Source organism: Heterocephalus glaber, unplaced genomic scaffold, assembly GCF_053883595.1.
Source record: "Heterocephalus glaber isolate CG9 unplaced genomic scaffold, H.glaber_assembly_v1.0 deba00001444, whole genome shotgun sequence".
NCBI classification, from domain to species: domain Eukaryota; kingdom Metazoa; phylum Chordata; class Mammalia; order Rodentia; family Bathyergidae; genus Heterocephalus; species Heterocephalus glaber.
This window is the reverse complement of record NW_028258297.1, coordinates 10955260-10980290: the sequence shown is the minus strand read 5'-3', so window position 1 is coordinate 10980290 and position 25031 is coordinate 10955260. Positions and strand designations below refer to the sequence as shown.

The window sequence follows — 25031 nt, the reverse complement described above, 5'->3', positions numbered from 1 at the left end:
AGGCCCGCATCTGTTCCCCCAGCCAGTGCCAGGCTGCAGCAGCCTGCTCTCTGCTTCTGTGTGCACAGCCAGGCCTCAGGTAGATCTCAGGTTTCTTTGCTCTTCTCAAGCTTGAAATAACTGAGCTATAGCAAAGGGGGTGGGGAGAAGAACCGGGAGGAGGAGGAGCAGGAGAAAGAGAAGGTAGGTGCCTCAGACGTGAGGTCTGGCCCTGCCTGAGCAAGGGCCAAACGCAGAATGCACTTGGCCCTGGTGGAGACCCTTGCCCCAGTCGGTTTCTGCAGCCCTTAGAATGGCAGGGGCCTCTGCAAAGTGGACAGGAGCTCTGTCTTGGGATTTGAGGGAACCAGATGAGTTCCTGGCCCAGCTGAGCCACTGCAGTTTGGGTTTCTGTCTCTTTTGCTTCTAGCTGTGGCTGCCCGCTCCCGATTCCTCCGGAAAGGCAGCTCCTAATTAGAATGAATCAAAATCTTTGCTTCGGCTTTGGTCTCAGGCTTGATGGCACTGTTGCTTCAGGACTTAATCTGGTGCAGCCGCCAATGTGCCGGGTCCCCAGGGCTCGGGCTGCTGGCGTGTGTTAGGGGCACTGAGGGATCTTGGGGCTGCCCTGCACCTCTCACCCCAGGCCTCCCTTCCTTTGCAGAGTTTCTCTCCACCTGCTTTCTCTTCCTTTCATTAGCAACCCCAGGCCGTCCAGGGCTGCCACTCTCTGCCAGTGGGAGTGTGAATTGGATTGGAACCATTTCTCTGGAGGGTAATTTGTCACATGCTATTAGAAGCCTTAAAAAAGCATGTCAGCTTTGACCTGGAAAGTCCCCCTTCTGGGCATTTGTCCTGTAGAAATAACTGGACGGGGGTCCACAACTCAGTGCAAAAGGACATTGTCTTTAGTGCTTTTCAGGAGTGACAACCTGGAAACCTGGTGCTTATCAACAGAGGATTATTAAAAACGGTCCTGCAATGGACCAAGTGGGAAGTAATGAGGGAAATCTGAACATGGATTGAATATTAGAGGTGCCTAAGAAATTATTTTATTAGCAGTGATAACAGCCATGTGATTGATACAGAAACACATGACAGGAGCGTTGCAATTTGGTTTAAATGATTATGACAATGACAGAAGCAGGGAACAGAGTGAAAGGAAGGGGCCAAAACCTGAAATCTGCCTGTTGGGTCCACGAGAGTTCATTGTGTTGTTCTCTTTGTATCTTTCAATTTTTCTTTTCACGCTTTGACAAGAAATAGAATGTCCATTTCGAAGTACATTTTTGACTTGAACTAATGTCCACGAGATACTGTTAAGTGAAAAGGGTAAGTTCCAAATAGCAGACGTGACAAGGTCATATATTTTTGGTTTCAAAATATATACACATTTTTCAATGAAGAAGAAACAGACTGGAAGGGCACATCCCCCGGTGTTAATGGAGGCCAGCTCTGAAAGGTAGGATTTGAATAATTTCCATCTATTTATGTATTTATTTAAAAAAAATTTGTAGGACAAGGTCTTGCTCAGGCTGGGGTTGAACTCACTGTGTAGCCCAGACTGGCCTGTAACTCATGGCAATATTCCTGCCTCAGCCTCCCAAGTGCCAGGATTACAGGCATGTGCTACCATGCCTGGCTAATTTTCATTTAGAATGGATTCATTTCCATTTTCTTTCAGCAGTTACTTTTCTTCTTTCCTCCTCCTCCTCCTCCTCCTCCTCCTCCTGCTCCTCCTCCTCTTCTTCTTCCCATTAAGCATACATTATTGTCATGCTAACAAAAAACAATAGTTACCTCAGACAGTTTGGAAATCACCTACTATGCGGTATTGGCCAGCTTTCTGTCACTGTGAGAAAATACCCAAGAACAAAAACCTAAAAGAGGAAAGGTTGATTGGAGCTGCTGGTTTCAGAGGTTTCGGTCCATGGCTCCTTGGCTTCGCGCCTGAGGTAAGATGGAGACATCATGCTGCAAGGGTGTGGCAGAGGAAAGCTGCTCACCTCATGGCAGCCAGAAGCAGAGAGAGAGGAAAAGAGCCAGAGAGGAAGGGCTGGGGACAAAATATGCCCTTAAAGGCACTCTCCAGAGACCCGCTCTTTCCAAATAGGTCCCACCTCCTAAGAAGCCCACTGAGCTATGAATTCATCCACGCATTAATCTGTGGATGATGTCAGAGTCCTGTGAGGCAATCACTTCCTCAAACCCTCTCAGAAACGAAGCCTTCACCAATGAGCCTTTTGGGGGACGTTTTAGACCCCGCCCGTGATATATACACTAAGAATTTACCATAAATCCTGCCTCATGAAAGGTTTTGCATATCTTAATCCACACACAAAAATTAGTAAAGGTCGAGTCCAGCCTGGACAACTTAGTGATTTAGCAAAACCCTGTTTCAAAGTAAAAAACTAAAAAAGGACTGGGCATGTAGCTCAGTGTGAAGACCCTGAGTTCAGTCCCTAGTACCACTAAATCAATCAGTCAATCGGTGATATTCTCCTTTGATACCGTAAGGAGCTGAGGATCAGAGAGTGTAGGTGCCTTGTCTAAGAACACACAGCTGTAATCCTAATTCCACTCTTCCTCTTTTTCTACTAACCCTGGCTGCTTCTTGAGGACCCACAAGAAGGATGAGGTGCAGTCTGCCCTCCAGAAACGGAGTCTTCATTCACTCTCCCAGTCTCCTCTTCCATCTGCCCCAGGCACTCCCCTTTGAACCCCTAGAGACAGTTACATAATGGCTTTGGTAAAACTGCGCTTTTCCTATCACTGGTGAAACTCAAAAACTGGTGTTCGATATTTTCTCCTAATGAGCTGCCTAGTCTTCTCGCCTTTTTAGATGGAAACAAGCTCCCTGCTACTGTCCTCTTCATATTTATCAGCTCTGTTTACTGGCAGAGCGGAAGCGTGAACCGGCATCGTATACATAAATATCATAAAATCCACAGAGGGCCAGCGAGCCTGAATTCTTAATCCTGGCTCCATTGCTAACAATTTGTAACCTGAACAAGTCTTTCTCACTCTGTTTTTTCTGACTCCAAAGTAAATAAAGGATAATGCATTTTTAAAAAATCAATTGGTGCTCAGGAGAGAAAGTGTGTGTGTGTGTGTGTGTGTGTGTGTGTGTGTGTGTGTGTGTCTCGGGGGTAACGCTAAGGTGGGCTGAAAACACAGTGTTTCCCACATTTTTGCTAATGCTGGAGATGGCTCTGGTCCTGTCCCGAGTCCCTGCTTTGACCACCTCTCACCTCATCTCCGCCACTTCCTCCCCCAGGCTCCGGTTCTCCCAGCTGATCGTTTTAAAGCAGAAACCAAGGTGAGTCACTTCAGTTAAACTGTTTTAGTGGCTCCCCACTTCCTTCTGGAAAAAGCCCAGATCCTCTGCTCTCTGGGAAAAAAATACGCCTTGTTCTTGCTTTAACCTGTTCCCAGCCTCTCACCTGCTGGGTGCCCCTTTTCTCCAAACCCTACATTAGACAAAGTTCCAGAGAGGGATCCATGTCAGGCCTGAGGGTCTCTGCACATGCTGCCCTTTGTGAGGAATGCCCTTCCTTGACTTGTAGCAGGTATGTCCCTGCCTCGTCCCTGAACCTGGAGTTTCCTCAGGGCGAATCTCAGTTGTCCCTGACCCCCCAAATGTGGCAGGTGCCTGCACAGAGATGAATGTAGGAATGTGAGGTACAGGCAGGAAACCCCAGGGTTTTTCTCCTCTGTCCAGGTTGGGAGGAAATCCTCCAACACACGTGGCAGAGCATTGCTTCCAGGTCCCATCCTGTGATCAATTGAATCTGTGTATACTGTCACTGGTTGGGCTGGGAAATGCTCAGTTCCTATGACCCTCTATTAAAATACAACATCTTAGCACCAAAACAGATGTGTGTTATTCATGTTTGCTGCAGCAGGTAGCCTCCTGCCCCAGTCTCCCTGCAGAAGATGGTCCAGCCAGTGCACCTTTCCCAGACACAGCAAAGCCCAGGGGCTGCTCTCGTGGAGGCGAATAGCGTCACAGAGTCTGGGAGCTCCTTGGGGCTGATCCCACACCACCCACCTGACGGGGGCAGGAAAGGGGCTGGGGGTCCTGGGGGCATTGTTCCTGCACAGGGGAACCGCTTTATGCTTCTGAATGCGTGCTCCAAAACGTGACTGGCCCAGCTACATCCCCTCCTGCAAATCCATGGCCAATTTTGGAGGATAAAAAGAGGCCAGGTCTTTGCCCTGGACTGAGCATCACAGAAGGAAGGACACAGTGGGGGACGAGGTATAGAACCATCCTCTGTAATATCAGAAGAGACAGAGGTGGCCCCTCTGCCTGCTCACAGTGCTAGGGAGACCCCAAGGTGTGCAGTTTTTGGGATCCCCGGGAGTTTCCAAATCCAGCATCAGCTCCTCCTCCTCCTGCACTGTAGGCGACACCAGGGGAGGGACCAGGGCCCATGCACAGCCCTTGCAGATTTGAGTTCTAGTGCTCTAGGAGTTTTAGGTGAAAGTCCCAGCTCTAGGGGTCCCAGTGGACCAGGCTTGGACACCCCTGTCTCATAGGCCAATCGTGAAGGGCAGGAAAGGCGTTTGAATCAGCATGGCCATGCCAAGAGGGACAGATAAAAGAGCTTCAAGATCCATCTTCTGGGTCTTACAGAAAAGGGGCCCAAAGGCAAGGGTTGGGGTCAGCACAGTGGTCAGTACAGTTAACCCTGGTCAATCTGTGACCTAGTTATCTCAGGACTGGCTCTGGACATAGCTCAGAAGTCATCATAGGTCGAGGTGGCATCCAGTTCCCATGAAATAACTGCTGTCACTTGCGGGGGAAGTGGCCTCATCATGGGTGATCTGCAAGGCTCTGCCTTTCCTGGAATCTGAGGAACGGCAGCTTCTAGGCATCACTCCAGGGGGTCTGGAGCTGGATGTGATAAAAACTGGCAGTCAGATGTCCCTGCACATCCTGAAAATTACTTTAGTTCCTCTTATCTTGGTGTCCTGCATCTTGAAGGGGGAGGACATAGGCAGGGTACACTGAGGGCTAGTGAACCTTATATGGCACACATGCCCTGAGTGACTAACATGCCTACATGCACAGCTGAGCAGGGACCTAACCCAAAGTCATAAGGGAGGTCATAAGGGAGACAGATATAAAATGAAGGCAGAGACACCAAGATTCACCCCCTGGACATCTGCAGGTCCAGCCCCAAAGTCCTGTTACCACAGGGGTGGGCACTGGGGAAAGCAGGCAGAGAAGTGTCACCTCTGAGGGCCCATAGGAACCAGCCATGCCCCAGGGGACTGATTTGCTGATCTCTTTCCAATGGCCTTCAAGGTCGCTCTCAGGTGAAGTCTTCCCAGACTCTCTGCTTAACATGGAAGCTCCCCGGCCCCCAGACGTCCTCTGCTCTCTCCTGCTCTAGGGCCACCTGACAAACCATCACTAACCTGTTCCTCCAACATCTGCCTCACCTCCTAGAACAGTGGTGGCAAACCTATGGCACACGTGTTACTGTGTTTTTCTTTTAAGACACAAAAAAGTTAACGTATGAGTTTTTTCTCAACTAAACCCTCAGTATTCAGCTTTAGTTGCAGTGTTGGTGCTTTGTGATAAATAAAGGTTTTCAGCTGCGGTTTAGGCATTCATCTCTAAAAAGTTCGCCATCACTGTCCTAGAATGTTATGACCCCAATAAGGAAGGGATTCTTGTGTCACTGAGAAATCCCCAGTACCTACAACAGGGAATGGCACTTAGGAAGTGCTCAGCAATGCTTGTTTCTTCCTTTCATTCAGCATACATATTCATTCAACAATAAAATCTGGCCAGCTTCAGTGGCACAAGCCTGTAATCCCAGCTACTAGGGAGGCTGAGGCAGGAGAATCACAAGTTAGAGGGGAGTCTGGGAAATTTAGTGAGACTCTGCTTCAAAATAAACAACTAGGAAAGGCTATGGGTTTAGCTCAGCACTCCCTGGGTCGAATCTTCAGGTTCTATCCCCAATACTGCAAAACAATAAACAAACAAACAAATAAGTAAGTGAATAAATTCAAGAAAGCAGATGATTAAAAAAGAAAAGGAGGGCCGGGGATTTAGCTCAGTGGCACAGTGGCTGCCTTGCAAGTGCAAGGTCCTGAGTTCGATCCCCAGTACCAAAAAAGAAAAGGAACAAAATCTGCAGACAGGACATCCATTTTGAAAAGGTTTGCTCAATAAGAATGGGATCTCCAGGCAAATGAAGTCATTAATAACCACCCGTTAAGTCTTCCAACAGGTGATGCTATAAGGATAGAAAAACGAGATGCCCTTCTGCCATTGGCTTCCAGTTGTCTCGGAATAAAGTCCACATTCCTCCTGCTGTGGCCCAGCAGGCCCCAACCTCCCTGTTTCTCAGTACACACCAGGCTATGCCTTCATCCACCTTAAATTCTTCAACACTGGAAGCTCAGGGCTTTGCACTTTCTGTCCCTGCTGGCCGCGGCTCTTCCCCCTGACAGTTACAGTCACATGGCTGTCAAGTCTCAACTCAGTTGTCACTTCTGCTCAGAGTCCTTCCTGACCTCCTAACCCAGGTCCCCAACAAATCACCACCGACCATAGCTTCATTCTCATCTTAGTGACTTTTTTGTCTTTGAGACAAAATCCTTGACACAGTTTAAAAGGGGAGAGGTTTATCTTGGCTACTGGGTTTTAGAGGATTCAGTCCACAGTCAGCTGGCTCCAAGGCAGGGAGAGCATGGTGAAGGGCCTGGGCAGGGAAAGCTGCTCTCATCTCAGGCAGCCCGGGAAGCAGAGAGAGGAGGGAGAGGCCGGGAGGGAGGGAGACTCGCCCTTGCTGGCCACGCCCTGGTGCCCCGCCTCTTCTGGCCAGGCCCCTCCTCCTAAACAGCACACTCACCAGTAGATGAGCCCACCGATATTTGAACTCACCAATAGATGAATCCACCCCAGCATAAGATCCCTACGATCCAGTCACCTTCTGAAAGCCCCGCCTCTGACTGCAGGAGAGTTTTCTTTTTGGGGGGGAGGGGGAGGAGGGGATATTCCAGCTCCAAATCACAGTAGTTCTATTGTCTCAAATCATCCTGATCGTTACTCACTTGTAGAGCCAATTTACCTCCGTGGGTCCCAAAGCTAAGCCATTCTATTCCATCATGCTCTGCTGAACCCCCCTTCCTGCTGGCTTTTCCCGACAGGCTGATCTAAACTGTCTCAGGCTGGGGGCTCCTCACGAGGGACAGCTGTCTCCCTCAGCAGCTCTGCCAGCTGCCAGCCCCTTGCCCTTGCCGGTGGGAAGCAGCTCTCTGCCCAGTGCCGGTCTGTCTGGTCGCGGGACTCCTGTCCATGTGAATCCCTGAAGAGCACTCTGCACGGCCACCCGTGTCCTCCCTCCAGACAGCCCTGTCCTCCCTGCTGCAGGGGCAGGCCTCTCCTGAGCCTTCTGTACTCAACCCCCAGAGGGAAGGCAGCACAGGAAGGGGCGCCCACCAGGCACCCGTGATCCAAGCTTGGAGCTGGCACTGGCTCCCGAAGCTCAGTGAGCTTCCAGCTCAGCAGTGTGGTACCAGCATCTTTTCTTGGCAGTGTCCTCCATCTTAGGGGGCTCTGAGGGCCTCCTGCACTTGGTTCTAGGGGGGAAAAGGGTGAGCCAGGGAGGGCACCCACCTACTGACTGTGGCCACTCCAGTCTTCTGACAGATTTGAGGGCAGAAGCAAGTGTGTGTGTGTGTCTCCCAGCAGCTACAGGGAAGGGGCCTGGCAGGCCATACCTTTGGTGCCCTTCAGGAAGTGGTTTCCTTGGCACTATGTCTGTGTCCACACTGGTGGGCCCTGGTCACCAATTCTGGGGTGACAGGCAGTGTTCCCCCACAATCCCTTGGTTGTTTACGGAGGACCTTTGACATGTCACAGGAGCCCAGCAGCTGGCATGGCTGGTGTCCAGTACCGTCAGTCCTGGGCAGTGACTTTCTGAAGGAATGAGACTGCTGTGGCCAGGGAGCACAGGAAGGGGCAGGGCACGTGAGGGCGGCATCCTGTGCCTGGACGCCCTGCACAGCTGTTAGATCATTCCTCTGAGCTTCATATGCTCCTGGCCAGCTCGGAGGAGGGAGAAGAGGGGCTGTGTGCTGGACTCTGACGTCCATTGTCTTGGCCCCACTACTCCTCAGCTAATTCTCCCTCCCAGCTTGTCTGTAAAAGTGGGAAGTTAAGGGGCCGGGGATTTAGCTCAGTGGTTCAGGCGCCTGCCACGCAAGAGCAAGGTCCTGAGTTCAATCCCCGGTACCAAAAAAAAAAAAAGTGGGATGTTAATGGCCGTAGAGACAAAATCAGCTAATACATGTCACGTGGTTCAGTCTTGTAGACATGGCCAGTCATAGATGGGAGCCATTACTGCCTTTAGCACTGGGACAGAGGGGGTCCATCCACTCCAGAGCTGGTGTTCTTGGCATGATCCCCCCTCCCATAAGGCAGAACCCTGGGACTGGCAGGAGTATGACAGGCCACCCTGGCACCCTGGGCTGGGGGGAGCAGACCCCTGGGGGAGGGTGACAGGTCCAGAAGGTCCCGGATGCCAGACTACGGCTTACAGCCCTGAGGTCCACAGCACCGAAGGATGGGTATGAAAGTGGGGTTTTTAGACAGGATGGGCAACAGCCTAGCTCAGGCAGAGTGAAGACTGCTGCCCGGCTTGCTGAGAGATGGGCACAGAGGAAGTGGCCTCATGTCACGGAGGCTGGCAGGGGACACAGTGTGGTCAGGGACAGTGGCCACCCGGGGGGAGTGGGGCACCTGGAGAGGCAGGAACGGGTTGGAAAGGGGCAGCCCTGTCCCATGGCAGCCAGGGGGCTTGGCCTTCTCAGTGACGGTCACACAGGGGAGGCAGGGCCCCCACCCCAACAACGCCACCGCCCTCCCTCCCTCGACAGGGCCACTCTGCTACTGCAGCCAGCCTGCAAAATGGAACCAGGGCTGCCTGGGCCAAGAGCGGAAGGCGCTGCTGCTGCTTTTATTTAAAGCCGTCATGACACACTGAAGTGCAGAGGCAATTCCATCTTCTCTCGCCTTACTGGAAGGAGATGGAGCTCGATGCCATGCTCCTGAGCACCACGCCACCCTGCAGAACAAGCTGGGCTATCACACCAGGCCCTGGAACAGCTCCACTTTCTCCCGGTACAGGTGGAGGAACTGTGTGGCCAGGCAGCGGAAGGGGGCCTCGTAGTTCTCCATCTCCTTCTGTGGACACAGTCAGAGGCGGCCGCGTTACTTTTCTGACCCACGGAGCCGGCACTCCTCCCAGGATTGCCTCCCCCAGGGGCTCCCCAACAGTCCCTGCAGACAGCCACATCCGGTGTAGATGCTGGAGCTGGGGCTTGGCCGAGGTTTGTTTCTTCAGAGCCCATCCTTTCAGCCACGCTGGCTGGACATGGAAATGAGGCCCGTGGGTCAATGCAAATAGCAGACAGAGCCCTGCCCTGTGCCAGAAAGAAGAGCCTCAAAGGAAGAGCAGGGCTGAAGGGACAGAGGAACTGGAAGGAGCTTCTGGAGAACACAGGCCCTGCATCTCCCCAGGGAGGGTGCCTCGTCCTGACCTCCAGTCAAGGGGCCCAGGAATCCCAGGCCAGACCCAGACCTGGGAAGAATCTGGGTGACACTCGGCTGGCTGTTCTGATGGCCCGGCCAGTGGGACACCCACATCGCCTCCAATGCCAAGTGGCGCCAACTCCACCTCCTGAGGGAGGACCAGTGCGACGCAGTCACAGCTGGCTCCTTTCGACCTGCAAGGGGCTCTGCTGGACCTCCAGGATGGTCATAGGTCTGCAGCACCCACAGAGCCCCCAACAAACACCCTGCATTGTTCACTGCTGCCTCTCCCTCCCCTGTGACTTCCCATCAAGCCAGGAGTTCTCACGACAGCCCAAGGTACTGTAATTGCTGGAACAAGGTGGTTTTTCTTTTGTAATACTGGGGACTGAACCCAGGGGCACTCTATCACTGAAAAATATCCCTATCCTTTTATTTTTTGAGACAAGGTCTTGCTAAATTGCCCCGGCTGGCCTCCAACTTGCAGTCTTCCTGGCTTAGTCTCCAGAGTAGCTGGGATTACAGGTGTGTGCCACTGTGCTTGACAAGAATAAGTATTTTCATGACTAAAGGATCCAAAGGACATTTCTCTTGTGTGACAGGGATCAGAAAAGTTAAAGAACTTGCCCTAGAGCAGTGATGGTGAACCTTTTTAGAGCCTCCAAGGATACAAACAGCTTGCTGTGGCACATGTGCCATAGGTTCGCCACCGCTGCCCTAAAGGGAGGCTAACAGGTGGGAAATGACAGACCTCCACGTGGGCACATGGCACAGTGCTCCTCCTCGCCTTTCCCATCACTGTTTTCTTGCTCTGTGTGTGCATCTGTGTTTTTATTTTGTAAGAAACAAGCTGGCAGAAGAAAGAACCCACTCTATAGCAGATAGCAGCCAAAACTGTGAACGTACAAGAATCTGTTTCAGAAAGCTCTTTGGCAGCTGGCAAAAGTACAGCCTTGATAAGAAGCAGTGAAGTGTCCCTAACGGAATGGGTGGATCTCAGTGTGAAGAATGACACCAAAGTCGTCATGCACGATGACTCCATTTTCCAGATGAGCGGACTGGGGCCCGGGGCGGAGTGGCTCCAGATCCTTGGTTTGAGAAGAAGCCCTTCTACCATGCGGCCAGTGGTGCACAGAGGGGACCGGGGCATGGAGAAAGCTACCTGGACTTTGTAGCAAAGGATACCCCAAGCGAGGAAACAGGTGGCAGTGCTAGGAGTGTGCTGGGGTGGGCAGTCTGTAGCCAAGATGAGCACCTGTGCTTAGCTCACAACTGCCACGGCCCTGGAAGCTGTCACCTCCAGATGGACGCAACAGAGTGTCACCTCTGGGTGTGCGGAGCACCTCCTGCCAGGCAGCATTAGTGTCAACCCGCAAAACAGTCCATCCTTTCCTGGCACAGTTAAGTCCTGAATGCAAAGAGAAGGTGGCCTGCATAGCTGTGCATGAGGATTTATAAATTAATCTGAAAGCTCTCCGAAGCACCATCTTTGGAGAACCCAGCACAGGAAGCAGGGAAGGCAGTACCGCCAGCGAGCCTCAACAGACACCATGGCATGCTCCCAAAATAGAAGGAAATCGAACCATTTTCCAAATGTCAGCGACAGGAATCCTTTTGTCAAATGACTAATCATAATCTTGCTCACGCAGTTTGGACACTGATAGAGTAGGTCTGCTTAAACGCAGGGTCCTTGGAGTAGGTTCAGACTCATTCTCAGTGTGGCTTAGCATTGTCCCCAAGAGTACCACAGTGTGCTCCGTGAGAGGTCAGAGTGAGGGGCCCTTCCAGGAGGCCGGAGGATTCCAGCTGGACAGGCCTGGGTCCTGGTCCTGGGTCTACTCCTTAGCTGCGCAACTGGTGAAAGCTACACAACCTTCCTGATCTGTTTCTCGAGTGTACAACAGAGGTAGGAGCAGCTGTCTTGTGGGTCTGCTGTGAAGCCTAAGTGGATAATGTGCCCAATGCCCAGCACACAGTAGGCCTTCAACATGTTATTCCCTACTCCTGGCTACTGCAAGGGCAGCCACTCCAACAGAACATCCTTGAACTTGTCCATAGTACTATTGTCTTCCAGGGAGGAGCAATGGGTTTTTTGCTGTCACTTATTTATTATAACTTCTGGTTATAGAAACCCTTTTATTTTTACTTTTTGGCCTGAAAATTTCAAACACTGAGGAGCCTTAGAAAGTCAAAGAGCCCTGTAGGTCATGTTTCGGGGTCAGCCAGAGGATTGCTGCTGTGCTTAGGAAGAGAAGAGCCTGGCTTGGCGTCAAGGCTTGGCTGCCTCCCCAACAGCATTTGGTTATATTTCCTTTTTAATTACAGCTTTCTTACCCGAGCTGCCAGTGGAGCTTCTGTTAGCATCAACTCAGGGGGGACTAGTTAACTTGCACAGTTACTACCGAGTGCCTCGCTGCAGCCTCTCCAAGCGTAATTTATACCCGCCCGCCTTAACACCTGAATGCCGCTGAAACACACGGCCCGGGGCCTTTGGTGGCTGATGTGTTGGAACACGTTTCAATTTTTGAGTTCTGAGAAATATGGGACAATGTCATGAATGTGAACGGAGGAAGAGGGGACGGCGCGGTCTTGCGTCCTGTGGGTGACACAGCATGTGGCTTTGCTCAAAGGCTGCTGCGTGGAGGTCAGGAGCCCCCGCACGGCCCAGCACAGGCTCTGTAATTTGAACTTCATTAATTTAACACTTGCGATAATTGGACCAGAGGCAAGGGTGACATTCATCTGTGTATAAGCTACGGTTTCAAGGGTTTAGCAAGTAATAACAGTAAAACAAGATACTGGGGGAACATTCATACTTTAAAAGCTAACATTTGCGGAGTGTTTACTCTGCGCTAGACTTTGTGCTAGGTGTTGCATTCCACCATCCTACTTAATTCTCACACTTAGTACTCAAGGAGGGGCGTATTTTATCATTCCCACTTACAGGCGAGGAGCCCGAGGGTCTCATGGTTTAAGTAACAAGCCAGGGTGGCACAGCTAGCCCGACTCCTTGCTGTCGAGGTCAGAGTGCCTATGCCTTCCTCAGGAAGCAGGCCACGCCAGGGACTCTGGAAGCTCATGTCATACAGCGATTCAACAGCGGTAGCTTCCACCTGTAGCTGGAGCAGTCTGAGTGGAAGAGATGACACCCCAGAGTGTGCAGCAGCCCACTGACTTCCGGAGAGCCAAAGAATCAGGTCTCTGTTACAGCCATGGCCAGGCTGGAGCCTCTGGCGGCCATGGCGAGGTCACTGTGGGCTCTGAAATGGCTGTTTCCTTACCCCTGCTCACATGGGGTGTGTAAAGGGCCCAGCCTGACTGGTCCCGAGCCCTTAGGCAGTCATTTTACCTGCTCAACCCTTAACCAGGAATGGGTGGGGGGCAACTCCTGGCTCTCAGGCCTGATTGTGAGGGTCCAGTGAAGCAATGCACCAATGACACAGTCACCCACACCTCCCAAGCGTCAAGGTCAGGGAAACTGAACAAATTGCACTGGTGCAGCTCACTAGTGCAGACCCAGCTTCTCCCGGGGCAGCCGGGTGGCTCTGCTTTAGTAAGAGGACCTGTGACTCTTGCTGTACTGTAAAGACCTTGGGCTCCGGACATGAACATCAGCTCCCAATAGGACTCTGCATAGATGGTCTCAGCACTCGACCCCTCCTGATAGAGACTACCCAGACTTGGTGGCATACAGAGGTACTCACCACGGATGTCTCAAAGCACTCGAGGCCTTGGTCCAGTGCCCATGACCGGGCCTGCGCTGAATCCACTGCTCGTCTGCTGGCCAGGTCTGTCTTATTTCCCACTAAAACACCTACTCAAAAGAAAACAACCAGAACATCACATTTAGCTGTGGCGGGCTGGGAGATCAGCCAGGGAGGCAGCACGCTGTTTCTTTTTTGTTTTTTGAGACACGGTCCCTCTGTGTAGTTCAGGTGGGCCTTGAACTCACTATGTAGCCCAGGCTGGCCTTGAACTCATGGCAATCCTCCTGTCTCAGCCTTCCAAATGCTAGGATTACAGGTGTGCACCTTGATATTCGGCTTAGCGTACTGTTTCTGAGGGTGAAGAACATGGTCTCAGAAGCTGCCTGATGAGGGGGATCTTGTGCTGGTCCCCCGGGCCCCAAGAGAACCGATGGTCTGCCTTGAACACATAGCTTGTGCCTGGCCTTTTTTTTGCTTCTTATGTAACTGTGCCCCTCGCTTCCTTAAGATTACAAGTGCTGTGCAGGCGAGGGCCCATTTCTGTGTGCATTTGTGATAATTCCTAGCACATGGGGCAAACTTTAAAAATGGTCATTAATACTAATCTCAGGCCTGGGCTCAGAGTCAGGGATTCAGAGGTAATTTAGTTCTGCTCCCAGCTGCATTGGCTATAGCTAATTTCTAAGCCGGTCTCTGGAGATCGCTTTCCCTTGTCTGTAATGAGGAGAATTTGTTGATCTCGCAGAGGGATGAGAAATAAACTGATTTAAAGTATTCAGAAGTGACAACAGGACTTGAATGCAACTTGTGCCCCACACACAGGAGCAAATGAGGAAGCCTTCCCTGGGGTGAGCTTTCTGAAAACATCAATTCACATTGCAGTACCTCCCCCTACTGCCTTGAGTCTCACCACAGCTCTGCCATGTGGGTGGCATCAATGTCACTGTACCTACAGGCTAAGAGGCAAAGCCAGGGCACAGTCCTGGCCATCGGAGTCAGAGTCGCAGGGCCCTGCTTTGCACCCACAGTGACCTCTGTAGGGACCTCCCCCTCTGGGGGTGAAGGACAGGGGCGCTGCTGGAAACGTTAGCAGCTCCTACCTGGGAGGGAGGTGCCTGGAATCTGTGCCTGAGCCTTCTCCAGCCACTTGCCACAGTTGCTGAAGGACTGCTCACTGGTCACGTCATAGACGAGACATAGGACGTTGGGGCTCTCCCACTGCTCGGGGGACAGGAGAGGCGCGTGTCAATAATGTGAAAAGTGACTGCTGGGCTGGGGGACAATCTGGGTTTCGGCTAAGGGGTGTGGTGGTGGAAGATGCGAAAAACTATCAAGGGAATGTGAGTCAGGAAACAGCCACATCTGCAGAGATACAGTGGTTTATCCACAGGCATGAACGGAGGTGTGTTCCATGTGGGGGCGGGGGAGTGGGAGAGAAGGGGGGAGGGGGAGGGGGGGAAGGGGAGAGGGAGGGGAGGGGGAGGGGGGTGCAGCGCTCACATGTGGGCCAGGCTCTCTGCTGCAGCATTCTGTGCATTGCTGTGAAACTTCCCAACTTTGTGGGGTCAGTCTATGATAGTCCTACTTTGTACTGGAGAAACCAAGTTCAGGGAGGCCACCTGGCCCACCCAGGTCCACATGCTTTAGGGCCAGTGGAGCCAGGGTGGGCCTGAGGGTTTTCTCTACCTAGGGCTCCACTCTTGCCAGCCCTTGGCTTTGCTAATTCATTCCTCTCTCACTGCTGCTGTCCAGGGCCCATCACCACGAGAGCCGTAAGTGCCTCTTCCTTTCCCTGGCCAGTGCCCGGGAGTGTGTCTGCATGGGTCTTCCTGTCGGGGCTGGCTTTGCTGCTCCTTCGCTGTCAGCATCAGCCCTAATGCACCACACCAGCTGGACAGGGCTCTTTGTCCCAATTAAGAGCCAGGGCTCACTTTCAAAGGCTGCAGGGGTTGCTCAGAGTCCCAGGCTGTCCTGCCCTGGGGATGTGGGGTGGTTCTGGCTTATGTCTGGGGTGAGTGCAGGGAAGAGTCCTTTCTCCTCCAGGTGTCCTCGGAAGGCCAGCTCAGGATGAGCTCTGGAGGGCCCTCTCCCCAACTGTGGGCTATGCTGGTTCCTGGAGACGCCCAATGTGCAGAAATGTGGGCTGAACCATCGACCCCAACGCCTTCCTCCAGGCTGACTCATGCGCTCTCCCCAGAAACACACTCACCTCCCCTGCAGGCATCAGGAGATACCTTGTTGTGGCCTGAATTTAAGAAACCTTCCTTCGTCCAGGCCTTCCTGGGGGCGGGGGGCACAACACCAGGGATCAAGCTGAGGCTGGAGCAGGCAAGCCTGAGTCAGGACAGCTGGTGGGAGGTGGGAGGGACAGGCTTGATGGAAAGCATGTGGCCCTGCCTTGCCCACGCACACCTTCCCTTTTGCCAAGGATGGCAGCACCCAGCGCTAGGCCGCACATGCTGTGGGTACTTGCTAAGCACCATGAGTAGCTGCATGAAGCCAGCCCTGGATGAAGCTACCATCCTTAGCTTGACTTCTCTTAGAAAACAAAAAAGGGCAGAGAACAGTTTCCATTAAAACGTGGCTGTTCTTGGAAAGGGAGGGGAGGGCTCTGGAGAGCTCTGGCCTTCAGATGAGCTCCTGGATCCAGGTTATGGAGATTTTGTCACCGTGCAAGGTACAGCACGCTGGGTTCCAGTGAGAGAGCTGGGTGGCCATGGACACAGGCATGGGGAGCCTAGGACAACAGAAGGGGCGCATCCTAGAGGAACAATCATCCCTGGGTTGGGGGTCAGGGCAGAAGGTGAGCCTCATCTTGGGGTCCCTGGTTACTGTCCTGAGAGGCTGAGAAGAGGTGTTGAAAGCACGCTGGAGGGGAAGCTGTGAAGGATGGATGCCCCACAGAGGGGGCTACAAGGACACAGCCTCGCAGCTTCTGGGACATTTGGGACCCAGCCATCCAGGAGCAGGGGTGGGGGCTGTCAAGGGCACTTGCCACTGCTATTTGCTGGTGCCCACAGGCCCCAGGCTGTGCGGCAGGACCCTTAAAGCATATGGCCATGGCACAGCAGCTTCTCTTGCTGGCCACGGTGCAGTGGCATTTCTATGGGAGCATCGTAAGGGGCTAGCAGTATGGCAGGAGGTGGGGTGGAGGCAGTTAGGAAAAAGAGCAAATGTACTTGCCAATTTATCCAGCATTTCAGAAAACAGCTCCTTGCCAGCCGAGTCAAAAATGAAGAGCTCCTGCAATCAGAAAAGTGCGTCCCAGGGAAGCGTACACACGGGGAGACTGCTGGCCAAAAGTAACTGCTGCCACTCTCGGCTCACTGTGAACCTGGCTTAGTGGCAACACATATGCACCCATATGCATGCACGCTTTCTTACACCCTGTCTTTCCCCAGGCACGAGAAGGAAGTCCAGAGTCCCCGAGGCAGCACCAGGCTGCACCCCAGCTACCACGCTTTGTGCAGTCTCACCTCTCCCAACCCCGAGTGCAAAAATCCCAGGAACAGGCTGACTTCCCACCTGGCAGAACAGAATGCTGAACAGGCTGATGAGTGCTCTGGTTTCCAAAAGGTCACTCTGCACTTTGTTAACCAAATTGATTTTCAAATCTTAAAACAATTCTTTTTAAAGGAGGTCAGAGAGTAGGCCTGGGAAGGCGTTAAAAGTAGGACAGTCTGTCATCATATGGGGAGAGCTCAGGAACGCTTCGGACGAGGGCACCAGATGCCCCTTCCAGCCTGTCCCAGCCTTCCCAGCCCAGGTGGGAGCCCCTCCCCACTGCTGCCGCCCTTGGAAGCCTCTCTGCAGGTCCCCTCAGCCCCTCTCAGCAGGACAATGCCTGGCTGGCTTCGACCCCTGGCACCTACTGTCCCAACATCATCTGTCCTCAATGCTGGCTACCTGTGTCCTGGTCTTGGCCTTTCTTGCTGTGTCAGGGTGCTTAAAATTTCTTTCCTTTTTCCCTTCTCTCTCTTTTTGTTTATGGCCTCTTTAAGCATCTGGCAAGAGCTACAAACCCTCTTGCCAAGGAAGGACACACAAACAACATCTTGCCATTCCAGTTCATGAGCTCCGGGTTTCCCACAGAGGGACCTGGCTTAGGAGCCCTGGTACTAGACGACAAGTTCCTCACCAAGGCCCACACCCCAGTCCCCTCCTGCCCGGTCAGTGACTCCCTCCGGTGTTTTCTGGGTTTCCCAACTTCCGTGCACAGAGAAGTCTGGGCCTTGATTCCCCACCACCTGTGTCCTCCCAGGATAGAGGCCCTGGGCCCATTGCAGTGGCGCTGGGTGCACCTGGGTCGGGGACGCCACTCACCACACTGTCGCCTGTGTCAGGGACTGGCACTGTCTTCACGACCAAATCCACCCCCGCTGTCTGCCGAGGAACAGAAGAACATCAGAGAGCACCAGAGGCCCCAGCGTGGGGTGATATAGGGGTGTGAGGAGACCCCAATTCCCTGGGGGTAATCCCAGCCTGCAGAAGCCAGAGCCCCCCTCATCTCCCCACTTCCCTGCCCCTGGAGGGACTGGCTGGGGCTGCTGTCACCCTCACCACCGTGGGTGGAAACTGATCTCTCCGTGGCCATGCGCACAGCCTCTCAGGCCCCTTCCAGGGATTCTGCAAAGTCCCTCCCTCAGGGTAAATGGTCACATCGCTGAGCCGTGGCCAGCCCAGGCCCCCAGCTCACCAGGGTGTAGTTCTTCTGGAAGTGGGCCCCGTCGCTGCGGAAGATCTGCGCCAGGGCGGTCTTGCCCACGGCTGGGTCTCCTGGGGTCAGGGCAGAAGACAGACACCATTTCAGTCCTCACCAGACCTCCTTGCTCTAGAAACTGAAAACTTCCATGAGTTTTCCAAGCAAACAACGTTGGCTGTCACGAGAACCACAGGCAGGGCAGTGGGCCCATGCGACCCCAGGCAAAACTCATGATGCAGAACACACTGCTACATGGCTAAGAAAGCAAGGGAGGTTAAGGAGGAACCTGGATGGAACCTTGGCAATAGAAATAACACTTCTGGTGAGACACGTCCATGGGAAACCCTGTCACTTCCAAGCCTGGCTTCACCAGAAGCCTTGGCAGGAAAGATGAGCAGTGGGGTGACTCAGGCGAGGGACCCCACCTGCTGAACTGACTCCGGTGTAGAGCTGCCACCCTGTTACTGCTTGTCCGTGTTTACGGGACACAGAAGTCAGATACCACATTTGTCATCCTGAAATCCACTCCCCAGGGACATCTTTCACACCACGTTGGGCGCCTGTCTGTGACACTGGGGTCCAACTTCCAAGCCTCTCTGGAAACTAACTGCGGCACGGTGACCCCGGCCACTCCACCTCCCACCTGCTGGGCTCACCCCCCAGCTGTCCTTGGCAGTCAGCAGCTTCAGAAACTGGCACCTCAGAACTCCAGGTCTGAGTCTCCCACTGGACTGTCAGGAGCCAGTCAACCTGGGTCCCTCTCGTGCTGTTGAGAGTGGCGGAAATGCTCTGTGCGGCCTGTAATTCCCCTCTGCCCTCCCCACTTTCCCGCCCATGGCCCTGCCCGGTGTCCTTTGATGTCAGCTGTCCTCACGTGTGGCACCTTTCCCATCAGACACTCTTACGTTGGGCCCTGAGCGCTGTGTTCTGCTTTCTGGCCTCCCCATCCTCAGTGACATCACCCTGCACCCCGTGCCCGGCTGGCTTGTGTCACTGGGAACGGCCTCCGCACCTCCGCTCCCTGTTTCACAGCCACTTCCACACTTTTCTCTGCTTGACTTCTCGACAGTCTGCCACTCTGTTCATTTTCCAGTTTTGACTTTTCCCACCTATAATTTTCTCTTGTGAGACAATTCTTTGACGCCGAGTGGCATGTCACTGATGTGAACTCCTCCAGGTTGGAGTGCGCTCTTCAGGACTTGCTTTGCTATCTGCCACCACTTCTTAGAAGGGAACTGACATGTGCTGCACTCCCCCGTGAACCCAGGCACACTCATTCATTCCTCCCCACGCTCCGCCCCCGCCTTCCCTACAGAGGGGAGTGGAGTCAACCGCAGCTGCACACGAAGGGACCGAGGCTCAGAGAAGCAGGTAACGGGCCCAGGACTCCAATATCACGTTCTCTGCATTGGTCTGGGGCTCAGGGACCACGCCTGGTGCGTTGAAGGCCTTCATTGCTGTGCACCTCCAGGACATCTGGGCACCACAGCCGGGACCACCTGTCGCTCAGGACCCCTGTCCCTGAGCACATGGCTTCCCTCCTCCCGACTCCACCTCTGCTCTTGAATCCAGTTTTCTTGCTTGTGAAATTTCCCACAGATTGGTTCTGGTTAATTTCATAAATCTTCCTCCCGCCTGTCAGTCAGTCACCAACACTTACAGCAAACTTCCTGTGTGGGCTCCGGGGAGGCATCTGAGCACAGGAAGGCGACAGAACTGATAAACATGTTTGCAGAGAGACAAGATGACAAGTGCAAATTCAAATAGCACAAGCTGAGAACATCAGTGTCAGAGGGAGCATCGAGGAAGAAGAGGCGGCCGGGTCACCAGCCTGGGTGGCTTCCTGCCCTAGGTGCAAGGGTGGAGCCTGGGGACACAGAGGGTCCCTGCAAGGCCACCTGTGACCTTGTAACCATCACACCCAGTGGTTTCTTCTCACCCCTCACCCTGACACCTGAGCCAGTCCCCTCCTTCTGAGCCACCCTGGTGGCCTCCCCCCATATGTGGCCACTCCTGGGGGCTGTCCTCAGTGCTCTGCTCCTGGCTACTCTGCCTCAGTTGCCTTCATTCCTTCTCCCTCCTGAGCCATCTGATTTTCCACCTCCCCGTGGAGGCTCCCACGGGGTGACGGGCCTTTATCCCATCTGCAGCCACAGCCACGTCATGCCATGCCTGTCCCTGAGAGGTGTCGCCCTCCTCGTTCACTCTTCGGCTCCCTCCACCCCCACCATGTGTCCTCACTGCCCCCACATGCAACCATCGCCTCCTCCTATACCCAGCCCGCCTCTCTTTAATTCCCTGAGGCCTTTGCTGTATCTCCTGCCCACAGTACAGCCTGACACTGCCCTGAGCTCATGCCTCACACCAACTTACCTCCCATGCTCTGCTCTGCAGCACTGGGCCAGGGCTCTGCAAACATCCTACCATGCCCCCTGTGACGGTTAAACATGACTGTCAACCTGACTGTCCAGAGAGACGCCTAGGGGACTGGTAAAGCACACTCCTGGGTGTCTGGGCAGGTCATGGGGGCACCTTGGGGACTCTATCTGCTCCCAGCCCCCTCCTCTCTGGCTCTTTCCCAGCTCTGCTTCCCAGCTGCTCTGAGGCGAGCAGTTTTCCTCTGCCACGCCCTTCCGCCCCGATGGTTCTGCACCAGAGCCAGCCCACCATGGACTGAAACCTCTGAAACTGTGAGTCAAATTAACCCTTTAAGTTGTACATGTCAGAAAATTCATTACAGCAACAAAAAGCTGACCAATACACCCCCGCCCCATACACACACAGGCACTGTGCGGTGGGATCCGTACTCAACTCCCAGATCCTCCTTCAAGCCAAACCTCTATGCTCTGACGACCACACCCACCTCCCTCTGTCCCTAGCCCCAGAGGCCATGCTCCTTCCTGCGGTCACTGCCTCAGTGTCCCTGTCTGTTTCCCTTCTTGAGCCTCTCAATCCTAAAACAGCCCTTCAATATCTAAGGTCCACTGTGTACAGTGAAGCCCTTACCTCATGTAGTTCCTGTTTCTCACCTGGACCCTGATCGTGCAGTACTGGGGCCAAGACAGATCTCAAAAATATAGACCCCCCAAGTGCTCCTAGTGACCTGTGGCACTTGGTGGTCTCACTGCCCACGATGGAACTCCTGGGGTGCCGCACCCAGCAGGTACCGCCCCTCAGTGGGTCCTCTAGGGTTTTGATAGCCCCAGCTCTCTGCTTGGCGCTTCCTCTGGCCTTTTCTGGCCCTGCACACCTGAGAAGCATCGTTAAAGAGGCCCCGTTGCGATGCTGAATATACTCAACCAGGCCTTGACTGAAAACGCTGCTCCAGAGGCCCTCTGGCCTTTGGTCCTCCTTGCGCTACCCCACCCCTGCAGCACAGGGGTGGGTGGACCTCCACAGGACAGCGCTTTCAGCCCTGACACCATCCACCACTTCTCTCCACAGTCAGCGCTGACCCACCTTCCACTCTGTTCCGTATACAAAACCTGGCCTCTGCACCACTGTTCTTCAACCCCTGAACACCCCACACCCTCACAGCCACCTCCTTCCAACCCAAGTCCAAATCTTGCTCACTCTGTCTGGGAAAAGCTTAATTAGTTCCTTCCTAGCAGCCTCAGAGGGGAGCACTACCTCCTTGGTCTTGTCTGGGAGACTACACAGATCCCTGCTGGGGGCAGGAGACCTGACACTGGCACTGTGACCCACGGAGGCATGACTATCACCCCCACATGCACAGAGAGGCAGTGCAGCACAGTAGTTAAGGGCAAGGACCCAGGAGCCAGGCTCTGTTCCAGGAGATGCCCTGCGGGCCTTGACAGGAAGCTGCAGACTGAGTGCAGAGCTGGAGTTCAAGAGCCACTGACTCAGGCGAATGCTGGAATCAGGTGAAAGAAGTGCCAGAGAGGGCAAGGGCGAAGAAGGGCCACAAGCACCAAGGTTTGAAGACAGCACAGCCTGTGCTAAGAACAAAGCCCTGGAAATCAGATCACCTGGGTCTGGGTCAGGTTCTGGATCACACAGCACTGCTGCTGCTGGCTGTGTGACCAAGGGCAAGCGTCCTTACCCCTCTGGGCCTCATTTGTCTCATCTGTAAATCAGGATGACAGCAATACCAACCAACCCCAGAGCAATACTGTGAGCATTCAAGGCAGCAGTGCTGAGGGTCTAGCATAGGGCAGACACACAGAAAGTGCTCAGGGAGCTGAATTCAAAAAGAACTAGGAGGAAGAACAGTCAGAGACAGAAGCCTATTTTAAAAAGAAATCTAGCTTTAGAAAATGAAAATGTTCCTACCTCATCCATGAGGGAACTGAAGCTCAAAGAAAAGCTCTGTCCAAGATAACACAGCCAGTAAGAGGAACAGCCAGAATTATTTCTGTTACACAACACTGCCGCCCCTGGTGCTCTGGAAATTAGAGTCTCCTGAGTACCATTAATTTCTTTTGCTCCAGCATGATCTGAGTTACTACTGTCAGGCATCATTCTGTGTGACCTGTTTATTTTCAAATTAGAAAAGTCATTAAAAACACTCTCATCAAGCCAGGTGTGGTGGCATGTGCCTGTAACTCTGGGAGGCTGAAGCAGGAGGACTGCAAGTTCAAGCCCAGCATGGACAACTTAGTGAGATGCTGTCCCAAAATGTAAAAAGGGATGTAGCTCAGTGTGAAGACCCTGGGTTCAATTCTCAGTACTGAAAACACAAGCAAACAGAAAAAGCAACGATCAATTATTTTCAGTCTGGAAGAGAAGAATAGAAAGGAATTTTTCTGCATATAATTTCTTCTCAGTTCCTTTCTGAGTTGGTCAGGGAAGCCTGGAAAGGTCACAGGTTTCAACAGTAACACCAGGTAAGGCTTCTGGAGCTGGGCCGACCTGGGCCTATAAATCTTGTGTATGACCTTCACTGGGGTGGACCTGGGCACCACCTCAGGGCCTCAGGAAGATCAGGACAATGCAGAACCTATCCCATGTGCTGTGGTGAGAGGATTAAGTGAAACACATGTGTGCAGTAAGGACTCAGTAAAATACATTTGCATTCTACAGTCACAGGTCTAATCTCAGTAATCACATTTTTACAAGTGGAGACTGATACAAAGAAAACACGCCAGATGTGAATGCCACACCTTCGTTCTTTCTGTAAGTATTTACTGAGTACCTACTATGTTTCAGGCATTGTAGTGGGTCCTTGGGATGCCAGTCAACAAAACAAAGACCGCTGACTTTGGGGAGACTCAATGTTTATGTCCTCCTAAGACTGCACTGCACAGTAACACTGGACATTAAAGACGGCAAACGAGTGGCTCTGCAAACTATGTCACCTATCCATTACTCTCTTCTGTCCCTTTTATCAGAGAAAGTGGGGCCAGGAAAAGAATCCCATGAATAAAGACTACCAAAGTCACCGATGCCTAATTTTGGGGCACAGCTACTGGGGTTCGCTTCGCCTGATTTTTAAACAAGTCTGCTCCTCGTCAATACAGCTCAAACTGGGTGGGGGTGGGGGTGGGGGGTCTCAGAGTATGGCGGCGCCAGGGGGTAGGGGTGGTCAGCCAGCGCTCCAATGTGCTCTGGAAGATAGCTGCTTCCCCCCAATGGAATTAAACTACATCGGTAATTGCAGCAACCCGCGTTTGAGAGAGAAACAGGGAAACAAGGTAAGAGAGTTTACTTGAACAAAAGCTCCTCATGAATTATGAAGGCTCTGGACTCTGGAGACCGCTGTATTTAAGCACAAGTTTTACTCACCTGCCAGGATGCATTTGGCTGCCAGCTTCACCATGGTAACCAACCACTACACCGACAGGGGAGGGAAGCGACTGCTAGAGGGGCTGGTGGGTGAACTTCACGGCTCTGTCCGGCCTGGGTCAGTGAAGTGGGGAAGGGTGATCCCCAGGGCCTGCGGCTGTGGTGGGGATGCGATTCCACCCCGAGCCTGGACCTCCTGTCTCGGCCGGGGTTGAATGTCGGGCGCTAGGGAAGGCGGGGAGAGGGAGGGCTCCAGATGGAACAGGGTCGAGGCCCTAGAAGCAGCCTGGAAATATGCAAGCGGGCGACGCAGCTCCCGTTCTCGCTCCCGGCCCAGCCCCTCAGCCCAAGCCCTCTGGCCGTGGGGTCTAGGAGAAACAGACCCACTGCTTTAGTGTCCCAAGCACCCAGCCAAATATGCTAGCCTGGCAACCATCGGCCACTGCCCCGCCTCCTTATCCTTGCTGGGCCTCGATTGGCTGCTGTCAGTAGCTCCCACCCCCGAAGACTCTCAGAGTCCCAGTAGAAGAAGGGGGCGGGATCAGTAGTCTCTTCTTTCAAGACAATTCGTAGCGGTGTCTGCTCTTCAACTTTATACCGCTCGATAAATGGCTGTTGGTATCGTCAATCACGGCCGTCTCCCGCCCCCGCTCCTCCGGAGCATTTCGGGAAAAGAAGTTCTATCCTTGTGTGGCCAGAGGGAGCGAGAAGGGAAGTTTTCTGATTGGCCAGAGGCTGGTTTGGACCATCTTCGGGAAGAATGGGGATTCGCCGCACTCCCTTGTCCTTCCGGAAGTGGACTCTCCCAAGAGGAGGCCGAGGCTGGAGTCCTGTGGAGCGGCGCCTGCGCAGTAGATGAAGCTGCCGTGGCCTGCTAAAAGCTTGGACCTGGAGAGTGTTGTTTCCCTGCTTCCCAGGTTCCATTGAGCGAGGCTGTCAGGGGCATCAACAAATCCAGCGCTCGTCCTGCATCCCCAAGAGAAATCTCATTTTTCAAGCCCAAGCATGCTATGCTGTATCTGAAGTGGGGCGAGGGAAGTGTGGGGAGAGGTTCAGATCAGTGGGTGTGAATGTAGAGCTGGGAGTGAATTCTGTGCGCGCTGCACAGGGCGGTGACCGGATAAGGACAGTGTAGTGCACGTTTCAAAAGCCAGGAAGAAAGGGTTTGTATTTTCACCACAGAGAAGCGATCGGTGTCAGGGTACATAACGAGTATTTCAAGTGACTTCTGTCAACAGAAAGGACAAGTAAACCGACGAGGAGGGCCACTGCACTTGGGGACCAGAAGCCACCTGCTCCTCTCCCTTGTGAATTGGAGACTGCAGCTCGCATCACACAC

The 25031-nt window shown here is 53.3% G+C and overlaps 1 protein-coding gene across 2 annotated transcripts; it reads right to left on the bottom strand.

Annotated features, from left to right (window-relative positions):
- Window positions 1–8936: 8936 nt before the first annotated feature.
- Window positions 8937–24149, bottom strand: Ift27 (intraflagellar transport 27). 2 transcript variants are annotated; one of them, XM_004845681.4, is made up of 7 exons: window positions 23693–24149; window positions 17942–18021; window positions 17569–17628; window positions 16429–16488; window positions 14346–14463; window positions 13243–13352; window positions 8937–9190 (listed from the first exon to the last, which is right to left on the bottom strand). In XM_004845681.4, exons 1-7 carry the CDS (start codon window positions 23724–23726, stop codon window positions 9092–9094), a joined length of 561 nt encoding a protein of 186 aa, XP_004845738.1. In that variant the 5' UTR covers window positions 23727–24149; the 3' UTR covers window positions 8937–9091. The 2 variants fall into 2 exon arrangements, with proteins under 2 accessions (XP_004845738.1, XP_004845740.1); XM_004845683.3 differs by lacking the exon at window positions 8937–9190 and adding an exon at window positions 12271–12667.
- Window positions 24150–25031: the final 882 nt, after the last annotated feature.